Consider the following 23209-nt stretch of genomic DNA (forward strand, 5'->3'; position numbering starts at 1 on the left):
GTCCGTCCCGACCTTCCGTACCCTACCTCTCAATGTTCAAGTAGCTCACAGCGAAGTCCTCAGTTCTTTTCTCTCTATAGACTCACTGCCTTAAGTTCCTTCACACCCCTAGGCCTATTTGCTAACAACTTCCCGATATGTACTTGTGACTCAGAGCTCACTCTCAAACTCATGTTCCGACTGTTCAGATTTGAACTCACGTCGATCATCTTTATTCATGTCTGTAACATCTAAAGCTCAATGAATTCTTAATGTCTGATCCCAAACCTACTTCAACCATAGCCAGCTCTAGTGATGGCAATTCTTACCTATAGCTCAGGCCACAAGCATAAAAATAATCCCCGTCACTCTTTTTCTCTCTCCTTGTGTGTAACTCCTCCTGGCTTTACCTTCAAAATCTACATAGAATCTGACCACTTTTCATTATTTCCTTTCCTTCAACACTGGTCCACGCCGCCCTCCCCTTCCACTCGGATCCTGTGGCAAGCTGTACCACGTCTGCTCACCTCTGCTCTTGCAGTATTCATAGCCGATCCTCAACACGGGAGACAGATCACTCTGAAACAACCAGGTCCCTCCCTCCTCTATCCAAAATCCTGCAAAAGTTCAGTTTTGCTCAGACCTACCAATGACCCTCGGTCTCCTACCTGGTCTGGCTCTCCATTGTGTTTCTGTTTTTACCCTCCTTTCCTCTGCTCCAGTCATGTGATCTGATCAGCGCTTTGGTTGCTGTTCCTTGAACACACAAGACTCACTTCTACCATCTGGGTCTTTCGTTTCCCTAACTCATACCACAGCCAGGTGCTCTCTTTTCTTGGATATCTATGCAGCTAACTCTCTCCTCCTCAAACTACTGCTTTAAATGCGTCTGCCTCCATGACAGCACCTCTAAATTTGTATTTAGTTTCTCAGCCTTTATCCTCTTCCCATAATCTCCCAGAGCATCGTAGACCCTCTGACTCTTTCCTTCTTATGTCCTATGCTCTGCTTATTTATTATGTTTAGTGTTATATCTGCATGTATTGTTTGATTACATGTAGCATTTGTATCCCCCATTTGCATGTACTACATGAGGAGAGCCATTTTTATTTGTTGATACATCCCGAACATCTAAAAGAGTATTTAGCAACAGTGGGTGCTCAAGGCTGGTGGATTGGGTGTTCATCATAAAAGCATACTAGAAGACTCCTGTTGTCTGTAAGAGGAATCCTTGAATATTCAGAGATAGAGGTCCTTCCTTCCTTCCTTCCTTCTCCTTCCTTCCTTCCTTCCTTCCTTCCTTCCTTCCTTCCTTCCTTCCTTCCTTCCTTCCTTCCTTTTGCAGTACTGGGGATTGAACCCAGGGGAATCCTACCTCTGAGCTACATGCCCAGCCCTATTTTTCATTCTTTATTTTAAAACAGGATCTCACTAAGTTGCAGACTGCCTCATTAAGTAGCTAAGGCTGGCTTTTAACCTACAATCCTCCTTTCTCAGCCTCCAAGTACTGGGATTACAAGTGTGGGCTACCATGCCCAGCTTGAAGGGCATTTCTTAAAAATGTGAATGCTAGTGTCCTACTTATGTGTTTGATGTGCCATGCTTTTGTAATATAGGAGAAATGAAAAGAAATAAAGGAATTCTCAACAAAGAGGAATAAACATATAGTACCCACATGGATGGACACTAGTTGTTCATGTATCATATGAATCAATAGACATGTTTATTAAAGGCTCAGTTGTAATTTAGGTACTGTGAGCATCACACACTGGCAGGGAGAATACACAAGTTTAACTATCTTTATCTAAAATACATTATTTAAAATCTTTTGTAGTAATGAGGATTGAACTCAGGAACATTCTACCTCTGAGATACATTCCCAGACCTTTTAAGTTGCTGAGGCTGGCTTCGAATCTGCGATCCTGCTGTTTCAGTCTCCCAAGTACTGGGATTAAAAGCATGTGTCCCTACACCCAGCTAAAATACTTTATATCTTAATTTGATGCATAATTATTGAGTCTAGGAGATTTTATTTCTAAATTCTGTAACGACCTAGTTGGAGAATTTATCTACATCTTTGTCTAAAGAGCATTTCATATAATACAGAGCCATAGCCTGTATTAAATCAGTCAGTAGAGACATTTTTTATTTCTACTCTACTTTCTCCAGTTTCTTCCTGCACTTATTTCTTCTATATTAATTCATTACTATAATAGTAGTGTTTAATTGGGCTAAAGATAAAATGTCCATTTTGATTAATCTCCCAATTTTGCATATGAACCCAGTAAGTCCATCACTTAATTCATGACTCTTTTCACTGTCTTTTCCTCTTTTCTGATCATCCTTCCCTGAGAAGAGAATATGTGTCGGCTGTGTTTGTGTGTTTATTTTTGTTTCCTTGGGCTTGCAAAGAGCCGTTTTCAACTCTCCAGTAGTGTCCTTCTCTCCTCTTTCCCCATTTCTTTCTCCCTTTTCCATTGGAAGATTGCAGAATTGGCTATTGCAGAATTCCAACCCAGACATGCCGTATGTTGGAAAGCTTGAATTCGAAGTTGACAATAATAAAACAAATTGTTCAAGTTGCTTTCAGACAGGCCTCAGTATTTTAGAATGAAAATTGGGCACGAATATTGGGAAGACAGGAAATCATGAACTCAGATGTGAAATGGAAGCCCTTAATGGGTCAGTGAAGAAGTAAAATGTGACAAGACGTCATAGCTGATTGCAGGCTGATCAGGATGCGAGGAGGCTCGTGGTTCTGTCTCACGTTTGATACAGATGAGGAGTTGTTCAAAGAAAATGTTTTCCACCTAAGATTTAAAACATAGTTTAAGTAATAAACGTGTGTGTGTGTGTGTGTGTGTGTGTGTGTGTGTGTGTGTGTGTAGGGATGAGTATAAAAACATATACATAAGTATGTACACAAATATATACATATAACATTTACATAGATGTGTATGAATATATGTACATTTTAAATGCCTTTCCAACGTTTAAAACAAAAAACATTTAAAACAAGCGGGGTGAAATTCAGAAGAAAGCACGCCAAGTGCTTTGTGCATGTATGTTTTTGTCACTCGGAAACTTATTATGATGCATAATTATAATATTCCAACAAAATATATTTTACAAAGCACACATAGAACTATGAACCCCTTAAAGCTATTTTAAAGAAATTAATAAAATTTTAATGACTATCAGAATCATACTATAGTGCACACAGCTACGCAAACTTTTTTAAATACTAGAGACTTCTCTTGGCTTCATTCATTTGTTCCGTCTGTATATTTTAATTTTCTTACTAGGCAAGCTTTCAAGGTTTATTCTGTAGGTAATGTCCTTACCTTTACCTGGGTTTTTTTTTTTTTTTTGGTCTCACTGAGAGTCGGAAGTGTTCTCAATGTTGTAAGAACCGAAGGCATATTCATCTGAAAAATAAAGGCAACAGCCACGCTTATTCAATCACCAATGGTCTAAAGCCAGACCGTGTCAGACAACACAAACACGTTAGATTCAGTCTTTCCAATAATTTATCAATGAACACAATCACTCCCCTACGTTACAAATCTAGAAATATTCTCCAAAAATTTAAGCCACTCAATGAAGTGCATTCAATTAGTAAAAGACAGAGGCAGAATTCAAATACCCTTTGACAAACTTCATATGACATCAACAAGGAACTAACAGCACAAACCTCCCAGGGAAATGTCTTTTGGTCTCTGTAACCTATTGGCTACTGTCATACTCTGTGCAGATTTTCCTATAGCCTTTCAGAATGTGGTTCGCTCCTCTTAAAGTCATAGAGGCAGCACGGAATGGAAAGTCTTGGCATTAACAGCAACGCCAACAACAAGGAGAACTCAGAAGTGCAGTGTGGTTTGCATGTCCAGGAAAGGGGAAATCTTTTCACATTGTGTCACAAAGATTCTAAGTGTTGAAAAGCTTTAGTAGCTGGAAAGTGGTCCAGTCAGGTATTTCCATGAAGATATATCATGGCGTTAAAATAATCCGCATACAAAGTAATACCATCTACTGTTCAGTCCTTGAAGACAGAGGATGATTTTAAATAACTTAGCATCTCAACACACGTTAGACATGGCTTCATGCACAAGAGCTTCCAGCATTGTTAATATTTGCCTACCTTTCTCAGAGTAACTGTGGACCACGACTGGGGCTGGCTGAATGTTGGACACCAGGTTGCTTTGCTCAACAGAAAATGTGAAACTGTGCGCTGCACCAGAAACCTGTAATGACACCAGTTACACATGCATCAGAGCAGAGCTGAAAAGAAAATCACTGAGAAAATGATCTCTGGGAGTACATGATCTCCCCAATTAAAGAGCTCTAGAATGACCCCTGTCTTATATAATAGCAAAAACAATGAGTTAGCTAACACTAAGGGGTGTACAAGTATAAGTGCCTTTGCTTAGATTGAGGTGCGAGGTATTTAGTTGAAAATGTTAGCGGAACGTAGATATCCATGTGAGTTGTAGTGAGCAGAACTACTATATGATTTAGCAATTTTTTGTGTGTGTGTGGTGCCGGGGATGGAACCCAGGGGTATTCTACCTTGGGAGCTACACCTTCAACCCTATTTTTTATTCTTTATTTGGAAATAGGGTCTCACTGAGTTTCAAAGGGCCTCAGTATGTGGCTGAGGCTGTCCATGAACTGATCCTCCTGTCTCAGCCTCCCAAATGCTGGGATTACAAGCGTGCGCCACCATGACCGGCCTTCAGCAATGGCATTTCTGAGTGTGTATCCAAAGGAAATTAGATTATCTTGAAGAGACACATGGCCTGCCACGGTCATTGCATTACTGTTCATAATTTTCAAGATATGGAAAAACCTGAGTGTCAACAGGTGAATCGATAAAGTAACTGTGGTGTAGATACACAATAGTTAATTATGAAACCTGAAAAAGGAATGGAATTCTTCAATTTGTGATAAGGTGGATGGAGGAATCATGCTAAATGAAATAACACACACACACAATTATTATATAATTTTACACAGCAATGGAATATAAAAACTGAAATTAATAGGTGCATTGAGCAGAACAGTAGTTGACAGAGGAGAGAAAATGGGAAGATGGCCAAGTGCACAGAGTTTCAATTGTGGAGAATAACTTAGTTATAAAAATCTAACATATAGTATGATGTCTATAGTCAGTAATATTCTATGGTATAATTGAAATTTGCTGAAAGGAGAGATCTTAAGTGTTTTAGTCGCATATAAAGGTAATACTATGAAGAGGTGGGTATGTTACAGAGATTAATGATAATGATCAGCCAACTATGCATATGCATATATCAAAATATCACACTGTATACCTTAAGTATATACACTTTCAATCGATTAAAAAATTACTCCAGCCTTTGTTGGAGTTAAAGTCAAACTACAAAAATACATTTACATTTTAATCATACTGTGTTAGATATTGTGAAAAATAAAAAATGAGGAGATGATGTTTCTGAATTTGAAAACTGTCTAGTTAGGCAACTGAAGCATGTAGGAAATAAGTTTAGAGATAAGGAGAAGATGATTGGTGGGACAGAGTTCTGATTATCTTTAGTATCCCGTGTTTTTTAGTTTCCCATGTAAATTCTATTACATCTGTCTATAAGGAATAGAGCTATCTAATTACCTTTTGGAAGATTACAAAGACGACACTTGAAAAAAAATTATTGCCAAACTTACTTTTTCCATGTAGAAGAGGACATGGTCGCTCTTTACTTCGGTCTTTCTCACTCGGCCACTGTTCTCAAGCTTTCAAAACAGGGCAGGGAAGATGGGGAGTAGATATTAGAATGCAAGAGAGTAGCACTACAGAGCAGAATGCTCATGTTTTATATTTAGTCAAGTTCTATTTTTTAGATGTTTTACGCATAGAAACCAAATAAAGAGATAGATCGTGAATCATAGGAAATAGTGACCGTGAATTGCTACAGAACAAAAATATCATCTCTATAGTAGAGCAAAACACAAACATGTAGTCTAAAGAAGTAAGTATATTTAAAGGAAGAATTCAATAGTTTTGCTTGCTAAGCAATTGTTTATTTTATCTACGCTATCAATTTCTCTGTGCCGAAAGACTGCATTTTGATTGCTTACCTCCTGAATGGATGACATGATCGGAGTAAATCCTGAGAGCATCTTTACATCCAAAAGGACCATACTGGAGTCATTGTGAATCCCAGTATATCTTAAATTAAAACACACACATACACACACACACACGCACACACACACACACACACACACACACACACACACTAGTTTAGACATCAAATCAGAAAAGTGACTTATCTCATAGGAAGGATGGCAGGTGGATGAACACTAACTGGTCAAAAGAAGAGGGAACAAGCTGGGTGTGGTGGTGGCGCATGCTTGTAATCCCAGCATTAGGGAGGCTGAGACTGGAGGATCGCCGTTCACGGACAGCCTCAGCTACTTATTGAGGCTCTTTGCAATTCAGTGAGACCCTGTTTTGAAAAAATAAAGAATAAAAAATAGGGCTGGATGTGTAGCTTGGAGGTAAAATGCCCCTGGGTTCCATCCCCAGTACTGCAAAAAGATTGGGGAACAGGCAAAAGTGAAAGTCATCCTCTCCCATTCAGAAGAGGTACAATGAGACTGACACCAGACGACGAGATGGCCCAGACTAGCATGAGATGCAGCAGACAAAACGTTTCTAGACCTAAAGTCTTCCCAAACTGCATTTATTTACTTATTTATTTATTTATTTATTTATTTATTTATTTATTTTTGTGGTACTGGGGTTCCTGGAAGCCCTTCTATCTCCGGGCTACACTCCCAGACCTATTTTATATTTTTTAAAATTTGGAAACAGGGTCTCTTAAGCCAGCGAGGCTGGCTCCTAACCAGCGCGATCCTCCTGTCTCCGCCTCCCAAGCGCGGGGATTACAAGCGTGCGCCACCACGCCCGGACTTCCCCAAACTGCTTTTAAGTTTACCGGAGGCCCCAAGTTAGAATTTATCAACAGAGCTATGCATGCATTTATATTATATAAACTCATGTTAGCCTCAAATTGAAACAACATGTAGAGAAGATCTTTGCTTAAAGGGCAGTATGAGCCAGGCATCTTAGTACTTGGGAAGCTGAGACATGAGGATTGCAGATCTGGCGCCAGTCTCAGCAATTTAGGGAGACTTTCAGCAGCTTAGGGTCTTATTTCAAAATAATAATAATAAAAAAAGGTTGAGGGTGTAGCTCAGAGGTAGAATGCCCGTGGGTTCCATTTCTACTACCAATAAATAAGTATATAAACAAACAAAGAGAATAGAAAATAAACTTAAAAGAAGACAACTTGTTGACAGAATGTCGATTAGACATGTCTCCAAGACATTTTCTAGGTCCTGTTCCTGTCTCTAGCATGGACACAGAGTTAAGAGTGCCACCGTGTATTTAGTTCTTAGCTTTGGTATTGGTGAGATTTTGATTTAGAAATCCTAAAAATAAATCTAATTTTATCCTATGCATTAACTTAGGCTAAAACCCTTTAGCATCTGTACATCATATTTGGGTTCAAGATGATTATTTAGTTTTTCTATCCGAAAAGGTAAAAATATAAAATTTTGCTTTATGCAGGTATGAAGTAAATATTTGCGGGCTTTCTACTACAGGGCCCTATTTCTCTCTTTTGGAATGCAAATGTTTACTCCATGCCATTTTAAACTGGATGTATGTAACTTGCTTTTGGTTTTTACAGGGGCTCATATCCAAGAGTTTGCCTTAAGTCTTGGGGGAGACTTTGGGCTTCTGAGTGATGCTGAAACTATTAAGATTATGGCACTTTTAGAGGTGGAGTCAATGCCTCTTGCATCGTGAGAGGGCTGTGAGGTCTAGGGCCAGGGGCATATAACGACTTGGATTTAGAATGTCTGCCTAGCGCTCACAGAAATGAGGTAGCAATATTGGAAGCGGAGCATGGTTGCTATGGAGAGATCCCTGGGGGTGTGGCTTTGGGAATTATATACAGTTATCTCCTCTCCTTGCTTTCTTTTCTGCATCCCATCTCTGTGATATGAGAGCAGAGTCCTTGTGCTCTGCCCCTCCCTGCATTCTGGTGCCCCGCCCTGAGCTCCTGACATAAATGGATTCTGACATAAACAGATCCTCTGAATCTCCAAAAACTGTGAGCAAATGAGTCTTTCTTTTTCTAAGTTGTGTGGTCAGTTATTTTGGATTATGACAGTGAACATGTTGACCAAGACAGAAAGTATTGCTGGAATAACCATGTGGCCAAAGCTAGCTAGCTTTCATTTCTTTTCTTTCTTTCTTTCTTTCTTTCTTTCTTTCTTTCTTTCTTTCTTTCTTTCTTTCTTTCTTTCTTTCTTTCTTCTTTCCTTTTGGAGACATTCTACCTCCCAGCTATACCTCCAGTCCTATTCCTTATTTTGAAACAGGGTCTCACTGAGTTGCAAAGGGCCTCACTAAGTAGCTGAACCATGATCCTCCTGTCTCAGCCTCCTGAGTGCTGGGATTACAAGTGTGTAACACCATGCCTTGCTCTTTCAAATTATACCTGCATAATCTTAACTCTGATTTAGCTAAAGATGTATTGAATTGTGGTGTTTATACAGACAGTGTGAAGTAACTACAGAAATATCACCACCAACATATTTACTCATCATAGTTACCATAATTTACATTTTATATCATACTTTATTTTACTCTATATTAAAATAATTATTTTTGATATACTATCATTTCTCTAACCTGGGAGCTGGTATCAAAATATAACACTTACTTGAGGGTCACCGTGAGATCAAAATTACTCTGGAATATGTCTGAGGAGTTATTCTTTACAATTTCCAAGGAAAGGGAAAATCCAGATGCATTCTTAGGCAGAGGCAAATTATACCTGAGGGTGGCCTAGGAATAATAACAAATTAAAACAGAACTTATCCTGTAGTAGGAATTGAGAACTTATTATTTCTCTATTTTCATTATTTATGCAAGTTACAGCTTTATCGTCAGAGAGTCAGGTATTGTTTTCATCAGACACAGAATCTTTAATGAAGATAGAATAATTTCCAATATTCCTCAATATTCCTGAAGAAACTTCTATTAGCCAGCTATACTTAAGAGTAAGTACCTGGGCATGGCATACACCTGAAATTCTATTACTTGGGGGGCTTAGACAGGAGGATCACAGGTTTAGAGATGGCTTCAGCAATTCAGTGAAACCCTCAGAAACTCAGCAAGACCCTGTCACCACATAAAAAAATAAAATAGAGCTAAGGGTGTAGCTCAGAGGTAGAATTCCCCTAGGATCAATCTCTAGTACAAAATAAAAAAGGAAAAGAAGAGAGAGAGAGAGATAGAGAGAGAGAGAGAGAGAGAGAGAGAGACCGACAGAGAGAGAGAGAGAGAGAGAGAGAGAGAGAGAGAGAGAGAGAGAGAGAGAGAGAGACCTCTTTTTTTTCTTTTGTGTACTAGGGATTGGACCCAGGGGCATTCTACCTCCGAGCGACACCTCCATCCTTATTTATTTTTAAACAGGGTCTCACTGAGTTGCAAAGGGCCTCACTAAGTAGCTGAGGCTGTCCACAAACTGTGATCCTCCTGTCTCAGCCTCCCAAATGCTGGGATTACAAGCGTGCGCTGCTATGCCTGGCTTAAGAGAGAACCTCTTCAAAAAATAATTTGTATTTTCTGCTATGGATTAGAAAACATAAATGAGAGGAAGAGTAAAGGTAATCACAGAACAATACAAAATAGCAAAATAACACTTCATATGTAACAGAACAATCTGAGATTTTTCCTGGCAAATATCCATCTTCCTCTCAGGCTGATGTCTATTACCTGGACAAAGGTGCAACCTTTTCCTTCCACATCTACTGTGTACTGTCCTTTTACTTTCCTTAGCTCTGAACGTTGGACTAGTAGGCGGTTATCACTGTTAATGTGGAAAATCTCACTGGATTCCTCACTTCTAAGGGTGACGGTGTTTTGATCTTTAGAGAAGGTTAGTTTCATGTAGCTGGTTATGGCAAGAAGACAAACTGTAGTGTCCTGCACAAATAGAACAAGCAATGATCCAAGCTCTGTTATGATGCAGTATTGACCATAATTTAACCATAAACTTTTAATGGATCCATAGGAATATTCCTAAAACAGGTCAGCAGAATACTGAGACCCAAACAACAGAAAAACAGATTTACTTGTGCAAATGGTTACCACCACTTAATTTTCTTGAACAAATCTTAATTTAATTTTAGTTCCTTAAACTATTTCATGAAATATAATTTCAACTGTTGGAAATGGTACCAAATCTTTTCTAAAAGTTAAAGTGTTATATAATTTGGTGACTTCATGGTATCTCTTATGTCTACTTCAAAGAAAAAAGAAATGGGAAAAGATCTTTGGATATTCATTAACCTAAGGTTTTACAAGAAACTAAAATGAACACCTGAGCATTTTCCTTGTATAAATGAAATGGCATCTTATTGCGTTTCATTTTTTCTCTGTTAAGGAAAGAATAAGGCCATTGTTTTTCAAGTTACTATACTAACCTTCCTATTATCATCTGCTTTTTCAAATGTGTAGAGCATAAAATTAGAGAAAATCTTTCTTCTAGGTTGATGTAGTTTCATCATGGGGTCATTAGATATTGGATGTACCAAAATTCTGATACTTCAGACAGAAATATCTTCTACCCTTACATTCTATTTTTACTGTGTAAATGGAAACATACATAGGCATGAATTCCTTGAAAAGGGGTCCTCACTTTATTTCTGTGAATGTAGAGAATTCCTACTAGGGTGCTTAAGGCATAATAACTGTCCCATAAATAACTGCTGACTAAATAAAATAGGATTTATAATATGAAATATCCTTCATCCCAGGAGGCAGTTCTTTTTGCTATCCAGCTTATCATAGAGTATCCTCCACTGCACGTTATTACTGTCAGGCCAGGACAGTTACCTGGGGTGACGGGAAGCTCCCGTGGGAGTTCATCTGCCGGGAAAGCCACTGCACAATCTTACTAGCATAGGCGAGGTCCTGGGTTGGCTGGGAGATGACAGCCAGTAGCACATAGCAAGTCTTCTCAGTCTCATCAGAAAACACCCAGGGAATAAAGGATGGAAACTCTTCGGTCTCAGGTTTCTTTTCTCTTTCCCAATATATCATGTTATCTGAGAAAAAGAAAGAATTTTCACATAGTCCCTATAAGACGAATTTTGACATCTTCCTTATAACAAGCCCTGATAAAGTTATACATAAGAGAATGTAATTTCCATTCTTGGTTTCTGCTGTGGGTTCAGAGAGGTCTCTTAAAATCATAAACTGCAGGCCGAGTGTGGTGGCAGTGCACGCTTGTAATCCCAGCATTTGGGAGGCTGAGACAGGATTGTGGTTTGCAGCTAGCCTCAGACACTACTTAGTGAGCCCCTTTGCAACTCAGTGAGACCCTGTTTCAAAATAAAGGATAAAAAAAGAAATAGGGCTGGGAGTGCAGCTTGGAGGTAGAATGCCCCTGGGTTCCATTCCCAGAACTGGGGGGAAAAATCATACTGCAGCCTTAACTCTGGGACCTCACAGTGTGGCTGTATTAAGAGACATGGGTCTTTAAATAAATGACAATGTTAAAAAAAGTCTATTAGTATGTGATAGAATCCAACCTGATGGTCCTTCTAAGAAGAGAAAATTTAAGCAGGACATGGTAGTTGACACTTTTAATCCCAGTATTTGGGAGGCTGAGTCAGGAGGATCGCGGTTCATGGCCAGCTTCAGCTACTTAGTGAGGCCCTCTGCAACTTAGTGAGACCCTGTTTCAAGATAAAGAATAAAAAATCATGCTGGAGGTACAGCTCAGAGGTAGAATGCCCTGGGTTTAGTACCCATTACCACCCCCCCCCAAAGACAGATAGATAGATAGAGAGGAGAGAGAAACAGAAAATTTAGAATTTAGATATACCAAAGGGACACTAGAGATTTGCATACAGAGTCAATAACATGTGAAAACAAAAGATGTCCATCTACAAGCAAAGAAATGACACTTGCAAAGTCCTTGATCTCACACTTCTCTTCTTCAGAACTGTGGGAAAATACATTTTTACTCTCCTAGTCACTTGTCCTGGGTCGTTTTGTTACAGCAGACCTAGGGAATGAGTACAGCCCTTCCCCATGGCCACTTCCTGAGGTCAACGTGGGACGTGATCAAGTTTCACAAGTAGGTATATGTGGCAGGGTCTGTGTACTTGATTTTAGTTACTTCACCCCTCTGAGAAGAAAGTAGAAAAGAGAAGGCGGGGAGTTTAATATATATAGGATTCTTTAAAGATAAAGGGTCACTGATGCAATTTTTAAGGAAAATAGCAACAGAGGTGGAGAGAGGGTTCTGGGAGGTTTGCTTGGAAGGTTCCATCATGTTGACTTTGAGACCAATAAAACTTACCTATTTTTGTAGCAGATCTGTCCAGGGTCTGGAGTAAGGACTGCACTTGCTCTTCTCGTCCAGCTAACGCAAAAACATAAGCTAGAATGGCCTGCGTATAGCTAGTAGCGACACCCCTTTCATATGCCTCCTCCAGGCAAAAGAGCCCATTTCTTAGAGCAGGGAACTAGGGAGGAAAAAACGTATTTTAAAATGATGCCTGAACATTTTATAAGCTTGCCTAATATTTCAACTAATTATTGTTCCCCTTGTCTTTTATTGTGTAGAACTAGGAACTGAATCCAGGGATATTCTACCCCAAGCTACATCCCCTGACCTATTTTATTTTTATTTTGAAACAGGGTCTCCCTAGGTTGATGCGAATCTCACTAATTCCTGAGGCTGTCCTTGAACCTGCAATCCTTTTGTCTCAGCCTCCCACGCACTGGAATTACAGGCATGTACCACCATACCCAGCTAAGGGTGGTCCTTATTTCAACTAATTGTTGTTCATGTTGTATGTAATCTATCCTTAAATTATATTTTACATGGGAACCTATTCATATATACTCAAATATATTATACTTTAAAAATATTGTTGAAATAAAATTTGAATATTATTATTAATATTGAATATCATTATTAATATGTAAGAATAAATTTTAAATGGTCAGAAAGTGGCAGTTTTTACATTTGTATAAAATATATATACAGGTATATATAAATAATATATCAATTATAAATTTTTTATGTGGCAAAACACACTATTTATTTAATTAATTAATTAATTAATTATTTTGAGGTACTGGTGATTAAACCCAGGGGAATTCTACCTCCAAGTTATACCCCAGCCCTATTTTTGATTCTTTGTTTTTAAACCGGGTCTTAGTTGCAGAGGGCGTAAGTAGCTGAGGCTGGCTGTGAACCCAGATTCTCCTGTCTCAGCCTCCCAAGTACTGGGATTAGGAGTGCGTATCACCAAGCACAGTTTATGCAAATTTATTTTTAAAACTAAAGTATTTCACTTTAACACTGCAAGTAGAGGATTCACTCTTCTGAAGATATTTAAGTCATACCAGTGACCCTGAAAATTCCTAGCACCTTAGTTTCAGAAGAGATTTTGGAATTTGATAATCTGAACTGTGGATTGGGAGGCAGCCATGATGAACCATATTTAGGCTGAAAATATTTACCAAATGATCGCTTATGAGTAAGTAGAAAATTCAGGCTATGGCTTCACTTGGGGCAAAGGATCTTCATCTTAAATTAATGGCTGAACTTCAGAAGCCACGTATATACCTGCAATTGCCTGAAAATTTTGAGTGTGTGTGTGTAAGTATATTCTCCCTAGAGAAAGCCCCAATAATGTTCATTAAGGGTATCTATGAATAAAAAAAAATTAAACAGCATCTATGTAATGATGGTAAGGCATTAACATTCCCTTGATGTTTCCTTCAGCCTCAGAATTCCAAATCAGTGTGAATCCAGAGTCTATTTAATTGAGGGTCCACTTAATCTAGAGGCTCTTCAGATGACTGACAGTAGACAGCGGTGAGGCTCCGTACCGTGGAACTGACTCCAGCTTCAAGAAACGTCCCCACAATATACGCAGTGAGTACAATGTCCTCTTCACCTCCGCTCTGAAAACAGGAACAGTGAGTCACTGCACAGGACAATAGAGCACAAAACAACAGCAGCTGTTCTTGAAGTGAAACTAGGTAAGAGAGAAATGCCAGAGCAAGTACCTTTGCTCATAAGATCATCCGACGTGTGTCATTTGGGGATATTTTTTAGTGTTGAGAATTAATCCCAGGGACTCATGCATGCTAGTACATGCTCTAACACTGACCAGGAAACCATGTGTTGTTTTTCTTTTCTTTTCTTTCTTTTTTTTTTTTTTTTTGTGGGTCTGGAGATAGAACCCTGAGGCATTTGACCTCCAAGCTATACCCCCGCCCTATTTTTTATTCCTTATTTTGAAACGAGGTCTCACAAAGTTGCAGAGGGCCTCACTAAGTAGCTGAGGTTGTCTGCGAACCGCGATCCTCTGGTCTCAGCCTCCGGAATGCTGGGATTACAAGTGTGCGCCACCATGCCCGGCTATGTGTTGTTTTTCAAATTGGCTAATTGAGGCATGCTAACAAGAATCCATTACGATCCAATGTACTGGTTAAATAAAACATAGCAATTAATTTTAAGTATATTTACTGATATATCACAATCACACTTAGGTGACCTGGCTTTAAGACTGTTTCTCAAACAATCTGTATGACTCATTGGACTGTTGGTGTTAATTTGAAAAAAGTAAAGAAAGAATAAGTGAAAGGATGGAACAGAAGGCGGTTAGTAAACTTCCTGAAGATGCTTGCACACTTACCCTTGGAGGGCACAGTAGTCAGGTCTCATAGAGTTTTACAGTGTAAAATTAAAAAATATATATATATATAGCTGGGTGTGGTGGTGCACGCTTGTAATCCCCGCACTTGGGAGGCAGAGACAGGAAGATCGCGCAGGTTCGAAGTCCCTCACTTGTTTAAGAGACCCTGTTTCCAAATAAAAATATAAAAAATAGGTCTGGGAGTGTAGCCCAGAGAAGGGTTTCCAGGAACCCCAGTACCACAAAAAAAATTTTTTTTAAATATATAAATCATGTGGTTTGCAAATTTGGCATACAAGTCCCCTGAGAAATTTAAATATGAAACAAGCCAGTATCTACATACAAGAGAATGCAATGTAAGAAATGAGGATTCAAATGGAAAAATGATTTTAACAGAGGCTCTGGGACCTCTGATGAATGTAGCATGCGCTCTTCCTGGTGTGTGGGATCCACTGATGTGAGACAGAGCTCTCACTTTATCTAGTTAAGCCAAAGGAAATCTCTCCTTTCCTCAGGAAAGAAGTATTGCCAAAGAGCTAAGTTTTCAAGGTGCAAATGACAGCTCGTGCACACACACACACACACACACACACACACACACACACACACCACACGAGTCACCCCTAGATACCCACGAGGGACTGGTTCCGGGACCCCCTGTAGATACCAAAATCCATGAGTCTAATTCAGATCATCTCTAGAATACCCATAATCCCTAGTAAGATGTGAATGCTATGTTAATCTTAAACTATGTTGACTAGAAAATAATGTCGAGGGGAAAATGGTCTGTGTGGTATAGGTAGACCTCCCCTCCTCTTTGAATATTTTCATCAGGGGTTGGGTGGATCCATGCTGTGGGTCTTGTGGATACAGAGGGCCAACCGCACTGCACGGAGGAAGGACTGCGTAAGATCGGGTACGTGGAAGCAACGGCCAGAGAGATGTGCACAGATATGAAAGATGCGGGCAAGGTGTTTTAGAAGAGAACTCTGAAACATCTTTGACTTTTTTACATAGGAACGTGTGCTCTTCTCCGTTGGGATTCTCCCCTTGTGAAGAATAAGTTTGGAATAACTTAAAGACCTCCCCTCGCTCTCAATTACATAGGAGTAAAGCAATGTAAAAACAAGCTGCATCAAAATTAAATTCCATCAGGAATTCCATTCATTCATATTTTTCAGTGGATTAGGATCATAGACCAGGAACCAAGAGTAGGAGAGGTCATTGTGAAGGATTCAGAAGCAAAGCCATTATATTATTTTAGGGGACATCAGGACACGCTGAAATATCACAACAGGACACGTTAGAGGGGGAAGTCAAAAGTTTAGAGGGAGAGAGGATACAGAGGATGGGGTCGAGGAAGACAGCTATCTTGGAAATCAGAAGGAAGAGAGAATGACTAGTGATTTGCCTGAATATAAATGGGAAAAATAATGTGAGTCCTGCTAAGTATACAATTGACCTGGTTGACATGGCGGTCTAGGGCAATCCTGGTCAGTGTGCACTTCCTTGAGAAGGTTTTGGAAGCCTTGCTTTGGTGAAACATAATCTCCCTGGAACTTTCTGGCCTAAATCTGCACTTCGCACACACTCAGGGTTCTTTAATAGAATGTCTGGCCCGGGGTTTCTAGATGTTTTTTTTCTCTCTCAGTTCTTGTCTTTTTTTTTTTTCTTTTCTTTTCTATTTTTAGTCTACTTACTGCGAAGAACTGACTGCGAAAGACTGGGTCTGAGGCTACAGGATTGGCGAGGTGTGTGTCCAGGCTAAGGATAAACACACAGGCCATGGGAACGATGCTGTGGACCAGAACGCAGGCCTGTGACAGCCGCAGGCTGAGAAGGCAGACAGTTCACAGGAAATATTATGTTCCAGATGACCGGGGAGAGGTAAGGAAGATAATGCAGAGGGACTAGAAATGTCCCAGTCTCTTAGCACCTCACCTCCCCAGCATTCCTGAGAGGCTTGTCATCATTTTTAAAGCAGCCATTTATTTCCTGTTTGCTTGAAAGCCATATCAAGGTCTGCTGTTGAACTGTTTCATCAATGAATACATACTCCTTCATTCTCTCCAAGGTCTTGAAAGTAAGGGCACTGAGCCTGCAATGCAGATTCCCCAAGCAAAAGTTAGATTAAAAAATGATGAGCAGCCGGACTTGGTGGTGGCGTGCACTTCTGATCTCAGTACTTGGAAGTCTGAGACGGGAGGATCACAGGTTTAAGGATGGCCTCAGCAAATAGTGAGACTCTCATCAACTTAGTAAGACCCTATTTACAAATAAAAATGAAATAGAGCTGGGGGTATAGTTTTCAGGTAGAATGTCCCTGGTTTCAATCCCTAGTACCACCCACATACACACAAAATGACCAGTCAGCTACCCAACAGGTTCATCACTGTTTTCTCCTTCGGGTCATGGATGATTTCACGTAATCAAGGACCAAATATCAGAAGCTAGAAGGGCAATAATCTCTCTGCATCCACAGGGCTTTTGGAGAAGACTCTCCAGATATTCTCCAATAATGACTCCAGTCATGACCAGTCTTGACTGATTGTGGCATTTTCTTTAAGGTCAGTAAAATCTTATGAATAAATACTAATTAGAATAGATCGTTTTTAGCCTATTTGCATCCAAGGAATTGCTATATAGCCCATGAGATTACATATACATGTAGGCCGACCTGTGAAATCAGATGTTTGGAGGACTTCTAGCTTCACTTTCCTGAATCTATAGGGAACTCTAAAAAGTGTAGAATGAGGTATATAACTCCATCGTTGATGGAGTACAGAGATTCATCATTAAACGTGTGAGTTGTACAAATCACATGAGACTGTATTTTCACATTAGAGTGATCAAATCTTAGTTGGGTGCAGTGTTGTTTTTCTGTGATCTCAGTACTTGGGAGGCTGAGAAGAAAGAATTGCAGATTCAAGCCTTAGCAATTTGGAGAGACCCTGTTTCAAAATAAAATTTAAAAAATGGATTCTAGGTATAGGAGGTTCTATGAGGTAGAATTCTTCTAAGTTTAATCCCTGGCATTTCTTCCTGCTCTAAAAAATGAATAATCTAATCTTTTGGTTTTTATCTGACTCTTCTCTGTAAATTCCTTTTGAAGTCCGTTTTGGTGGACAATCCAGTGAGTTCAATCCTTCCTCACATCTTTTCCAACTCTGTTTATATTATTCCTGTGTTTGCTATTGAAAATAAAATTTTTATTTCTCACCGTAGGTTTCCTTTCTTATTCCACTGCCAAAGCAAACTATATGAACCATCAGAGTTTTTGAATGACAACTGCTTCTGATAACCTAAAATACAACATAGTAGGAAATTAGTCTTTAACCTAACCAAGTTAGAAGAAAAAGAAGAGTCTAGTACAAGATTTGAGTTTTGATGTCAAACCAAAATTACTAGGATGATCATTTCCAATTTTAATCTCTGAAAGTCAGGTCCTCTATCCGTAATAGAGAAAAAGTAATTTCTACATTGAAAGGTTTTGTTGACAAATAAGCTTACATAGGAGTATGCTTGGCTTAATAACTGGCTCATTGTTGGTGCTTACTACTTAATACCTTTTCCTTAAGGTTATTTTATTGGGGTCAGTATTACCTTTTTAAAAAGGTTTAGAAGACATAATGTTCCTGAATTTCTCCTTAATATCACATTATGCAAGGATTGTACGCCCTCTTTCTACATACAAATCTTAGCACTCTGATACTATGAAGCTCAACGGGGTCAACAAATCCAGGAGCTGAAAAATGAATCCTTATAGCCATCATTAGCAACGACAACTACAATACCATGAGAGAGCCTGATAAAATTTCAGGCATTAAAATAATGAAGTTCATAATTTATAACTCTACACTTCTAAACTATGAAGCTAAGTGGCACCTGGATTTTTGAAGTAAAAAATAACATAGGACTCAGAGTATCAGACTACTGCATATGACTAATGTAATGACATCGCCATGCTATTCAGAGTGGATCTCATTTATTGCGGCAGAATTACTTAAGCATCTCACCATTAGCTAAGAGAGAGAACGCCTTAGACTTAAGTTCCTCTGTCAATTGCTCAGTAGACTTCAGGTAGTCGAGGACATACGTATCAGAAGCTAGAAGGGCGATGTTCTGTTCTCCCCATCCGTAGGGCATTTGGAGAAGATTCTCCAAATTCTGCATTGCAACTCCTAGAATGTCCCCTAAAAACAGGAAAAGCAGAAAGTCACGTAGCTTCTCAATGTCACCATAGACACAAAGGGCAGGGTGGACCTAGGAAGAATTTTGAGTCTAAAATATGAAAACGAGCTGGGCGTGGTGGCGCACGCTTGTAATCCCGACACTTGAGAGAGGTGGAGAAAGGAGGATCACGCAGGTTTGAAGCCAGCCTCGCTGGCTTAAGAGACCCTGTTTCCAAATAAAAAAATATATATTTTATATATCTATATATCTATATATATATAGCCCAGAGGTAGAAGGGTGTCCAGGAACCCCAGTACCACCACCAAAAAAAAAAATATATATATATATATATATAAACAAGGAAAGTTTCCTAGGTAGATAGACGTGAAGAGTGGAATTCAAGGGTGGGGGGAAGAAACATATTTATGAAAACCTTATTGCCAGAAAGAAGGGGACGTTAGGAGAGTGTGTTCGTTTGCTTGTTTGTTTGTGAGAAACGGACCCTATGAAGGAGAAACGGATCCTATGAAGGAGAACCTGTCTCTTTCCCAAGGGGGTTTGTGATAGACAAGGCAATCTGCCTTTTACAAAATAGATTTCTCCCTCTCATGAGGAAATTTCCAGTGTCTGTGACAAGACAAGTGTATCTGGATTCTCTAGGAGATGGATTTGGTATTTCAGGCTAGTCGGTTACACTAGGACCTTTTATTTTTGAGCACCTGCCATCCTTTTCCAGGACTGGTGTTTCCTGATGACATCAGGTTTGGAAATAGTACTATAATCCCTTCAGATCCCATACAGAAACAAAAAGATGAGCCGATTAATGACTTCCACCAATTGGTAGCTTAAAAAAAATCTTTCCGTTTCATAGTTTAGGAATGCTTTTCTATTAAAAAAAATACCTAACCAAAATTTTCAAATCATTACCAAACAAAACTTAAATCAGTTTACCCACAACAGTGAAAAAGCCTCTGGCTGATCCTTCTATGACATCATTTGACAAGTCCAAATCTATCTGCTGAGAGACGTTGGTATCTGAAAGGAAAATATTTGCCAACAATAATGTGAAGACGTCCTTTCATAAATAATAGCAACAGATTTCAGGAATAAACATACTAGAAAGTGGATTCCATTGCTTATTTTCTATTTTACAAATTGCTTGTTAGAAAAAAGGAAATCGAGGATTCGACATAGCTCAGAATTAGCAATGCCATCAGAAATTGCATATAAATCTGTGTGTTAACTAGTAGCTCCCATTCTCCATCAGTTTGGTGTCTAAACTAGTTGTGTATGAAAAATATTTTAATAACTGTTGTCTATGATAATATAAAACAGCATACACCAAAGGTACAGCTTGAAGACTGATCAAAAATTAAAATCAGGTCACCATTAACCAGGTAAAATTATAGTCCTGATAGCCATATATCAGAGGATTGAGAGTCAGTGATATATCTTAGATTATTTGATCTTAAGAACACAAAGCGAAATTATATTATGTGCTCTTTGAACATAATCCCGATTTCTCGTTGACTAACATTGTGTGACAATTTTGTTAGAGAAGCGAAGTATTTACAAGCTGGGAAAAAGATGAGGCAAAAAAGAAAAAACGTCATAGGTGAACCAAAAAGAAAAAACGGACTTCATTAATATATGTTTTGTTTGTGAAAATTGCACAAGAAACTTACTCTATTAATAATTTTTTTCTTTAGGACTAATTGACCACATTGAAAAATTCTCTTACCTTTTGTACAGATCAGGAAACTCTGGGTCACTTCTTTTTCAATACCTTCAGGCTGTCAAAAGTAAGCAAAAACAATCACAAAACAAGGAATTTGTATCATCTTTCCAGGAAGAAAAAGCAAATAAACATTAGTTCTTTTAGGCATGGCTAGCATAGGTTTGTTCTGAGAATATCCATTCACTGTTTCCGTCCATTCACACCTGGAAGTTACCGTACATTCCCAGCACCCTCTTCAGCTCTGTGTTCCCATAAAACGAGAGAAGGAAAACCTTGTGCTACTGAATGACAGTCTCAGCTTCTCTGGTCCTGTCCAACATCTCCAGTAGAGAAATCGAAAGTCTTTTGCAGAGGAGGGACATGCCATGTGGTGAGGCTATATTACCCTGACAAGTATCCATTTTTGCCCAGGATAATGGGAACTGCTCAGGAACACGGACAAGTAGATTTGTCTCTTGGATTTGAGCATCAGTTTAAAAAGAGAGAAAGAATTATAAGTATACAGCAAGTGAAAAAAAAATCGTCTTGTTCCAAGTTTTACTTTCCTGGCTAAGGTGAATTTTAGAAAGGATGAATTTTGTGTTGTTTTCATTTAAGTAGAATGGTATGTTCTGTGTCAAAAATAACTTCAGTCAATTAGCCTGGTCTTTTCAAGAATAGTATCTTTTAACATTTAAACTCTTAGAAAGAGGCTGGTAGTTCAGTATGTACAGACCTCCACCAATAAGCTTTTGACCACGATGTCTTTCCAGTTAAGACTCTGCTCATCTTTTGCTTTACTTGGACAGGCACTATTTTGCTTGGATTCAGCAATTACAGTGATATTCACTTTACCTGAAAAACATTCCCCAGTATAGGTAAAACTCACCTCAGCTTCTAGCATAATGGGCAACGATTAGAATCTGTGGACCATATCTTGATTTAGAGGAAGCAAATTCTATCAGTATATTAATCTTTAGGTCAAAACAACTCACTGCTTCTTCTGCTTGGAGATGATGAGGTATGCTTTATTTTAGCAATTCCATGATTTCTTATGCTATATGTTTAATTAGAACTTAGTATATTTTAAGAAAAATAAAATTCTATGAAGCCATCTAAGTCAATTCCTTGTTTAGAAAGGTACACACGGCAATACAGGCAGGTAATATCCCATAACTAGGACTCCTAAATTTTCCCATGATCAAATAAAAATAATAAAATATGATACAGCCGGCAAGGAACTGGCTGGAAATCAAGCACCTGCAAGGAAGCCATTGTTTTTAGCTTCCTGTGATATCATATTATGTAATTAAAGCTGATATCCATTTCCCATGTATAAAATTTGGAGGATTGCATAAAATTATTTGTAAGGCTTCATATTACCTATGTGCCTATGTATACAGCCAACACATTGTTCTGGTTTCCTGTTTGTCAGTGTGTTGTGTTTCTACCTCTCTGTTTTGGAAAGCCTTTGGCACTCCAAAGACTCTATCTTCTACATATCATCAAACACACACGTGTACACAGGATCCTGCCTCAATTTCCAGGGTAAGATTTTCAATGACCTTGAATGGGATGAAAATTGAGAAAGTTTAAATCCAATTAGGGAAAATAACCGGAGACAAATCAAGATCACAGGTGCATATACCCTTGATGCTAAAATAATCCAAAGAGTATGACGTGCCCAAAAAGAAATTTTAATGAAGCATTTTTAAAAAGCTACTCGTAATGAGATCATGCATCTCACATCTAGTTTTCCTTGTATTACTTCTTAACATTTCCTCTTCCCTACATCTTCAGCAAGGTACCCCTAAATCTATTTCTCAATTAAGAAGACGCATGCATTGAGACAAGATTCTTTCCAGGATTTGAACCTCATCTAAGAGTTCAGTGTTTTTGGTGTCCTGTCATAAGTTTAGTAAATTTACGGATCCCGGCCAGTCCCGTTATTGCTCATTGTGAGTGAAGAACAATTTTCTTGTGTAAGAGGGATTTTGTACAAACGGTGGGTGAAGAAGCACATGAAAAGTGGAAGAATTAGGCAGCCTTGATGGACACATGACCTTCATTGGAGATGCAATGTGTGTGTTTGAAAGGTCATCCAAATCGGCATGTAGAGTGTGTCTTAATCACGTTAAAACTTGGCAGTCTTGCTCTCTGCCGCATCAGTGTAACCAAGAAATGAGATGATACGAATAGAGTTTTAAACAAATAATAAATAATGGATAAAAGAGAAATTCAAATCTGAGGGAGAAAATTATGTTTGTTGTTGGAACACTTAGGAAAATAGAGGTTTAAAAAAGCTGATTACTTCGTGGGAGACTGGCATAGACGCCTTGAAGCTTACCCAGTTTCTTAGGGATGAGAGTCCAGACATATGTTTTTCTCTCCCCAGGCTGAATGATCTCACTGTCATTGCTTTCCAACTTGTTGATCTTTGCTTCATAATCTCGTGATGCTTCTAACTGAACAGAAATCTAAGAACGGAATCAGCAGTGAAGGAAGCACATTAAGTACTGATGTTTTTCAGAGTTTTTTGTTTTGTTTTGATTTGTT

General features: G+C 38.8%; 1 protein-coding gene across 1 annotated transcript in view; it reads right to left on the minus strand.

Moving 5' to 3' along the window:
- Positions 1 to 3354: 3354 nt before the first annotated feature.
- LOC308269646 (ovostatin homolog 2-like) overlaps positions 3355 to 23209 on the minus strand; it is a gene marked incomplete at both ends in the record, with an annotated part of 50974 nt that continues 31119 nt past the window's right edge. The window contains 16 exons of the mRNA XM_080705011.1: positions 3355 to 3407; positions 4121 to 4223; positions 5680 to 5748; positions 6094 to 6184; positions 8754 to 8878; positions 9812 to 10021; positions 10934 to 11145; positions 12408 to 12573; positions 13952 to 14026; positions 16705 to 16861; positions 17984 to 18065; positions 18780 to 18956; positions 19888 to 19971; positions 20678 to 20729; positions 21390 to 21508; positions 23001 to 23130. Coding sequence (XP_080561137.1) covers positions 3355 to 3407; positions 4121 to 4223; positions 5680 to 5748; positions 6094 to 6184; positions 8754 to 8878; positions 9812 to 10021; positions 10934 to 11145; positions 12408 to 12573; positions 13952 to 14026; positions 16705 to 16861; positions 17984 to 18065; positions 18780 to 18956; positions 19888 to 19971; positions 20678 to 20729; positions 21390 to 21508; positions 23001 to 23130 — 1905 coding nt within the window. The remainder of the gene's footprint in view (positions 3408 to 4120; positions 4224 to 5679; positions 5749 to 6093; positions 6185 to 8753; positions 8879 to 9811; positions 10022 to 10933; positions 11146 to 12407; positions 12574 to 13951; positions 14027 to 16704; positions 16862 to 17983; positions 18066 to 18779; positions 18957 to 19887; positions 19972 to 20677; positions 20730 to 21389; positions 21509 to 23000; positions 23131 to 23209) is intronic.

This window comes from Muscardinus avellanarius (assembly GCF_963383645.1).
Source record: "Muscardinus avellanarius genome assembly, chromosome: 11".
NCBI lineage: Eukaryota > Metazoa > Chordata > Mammalia > Rodentia > Gliridae > Muscardinus > Muscardinus avellanarius.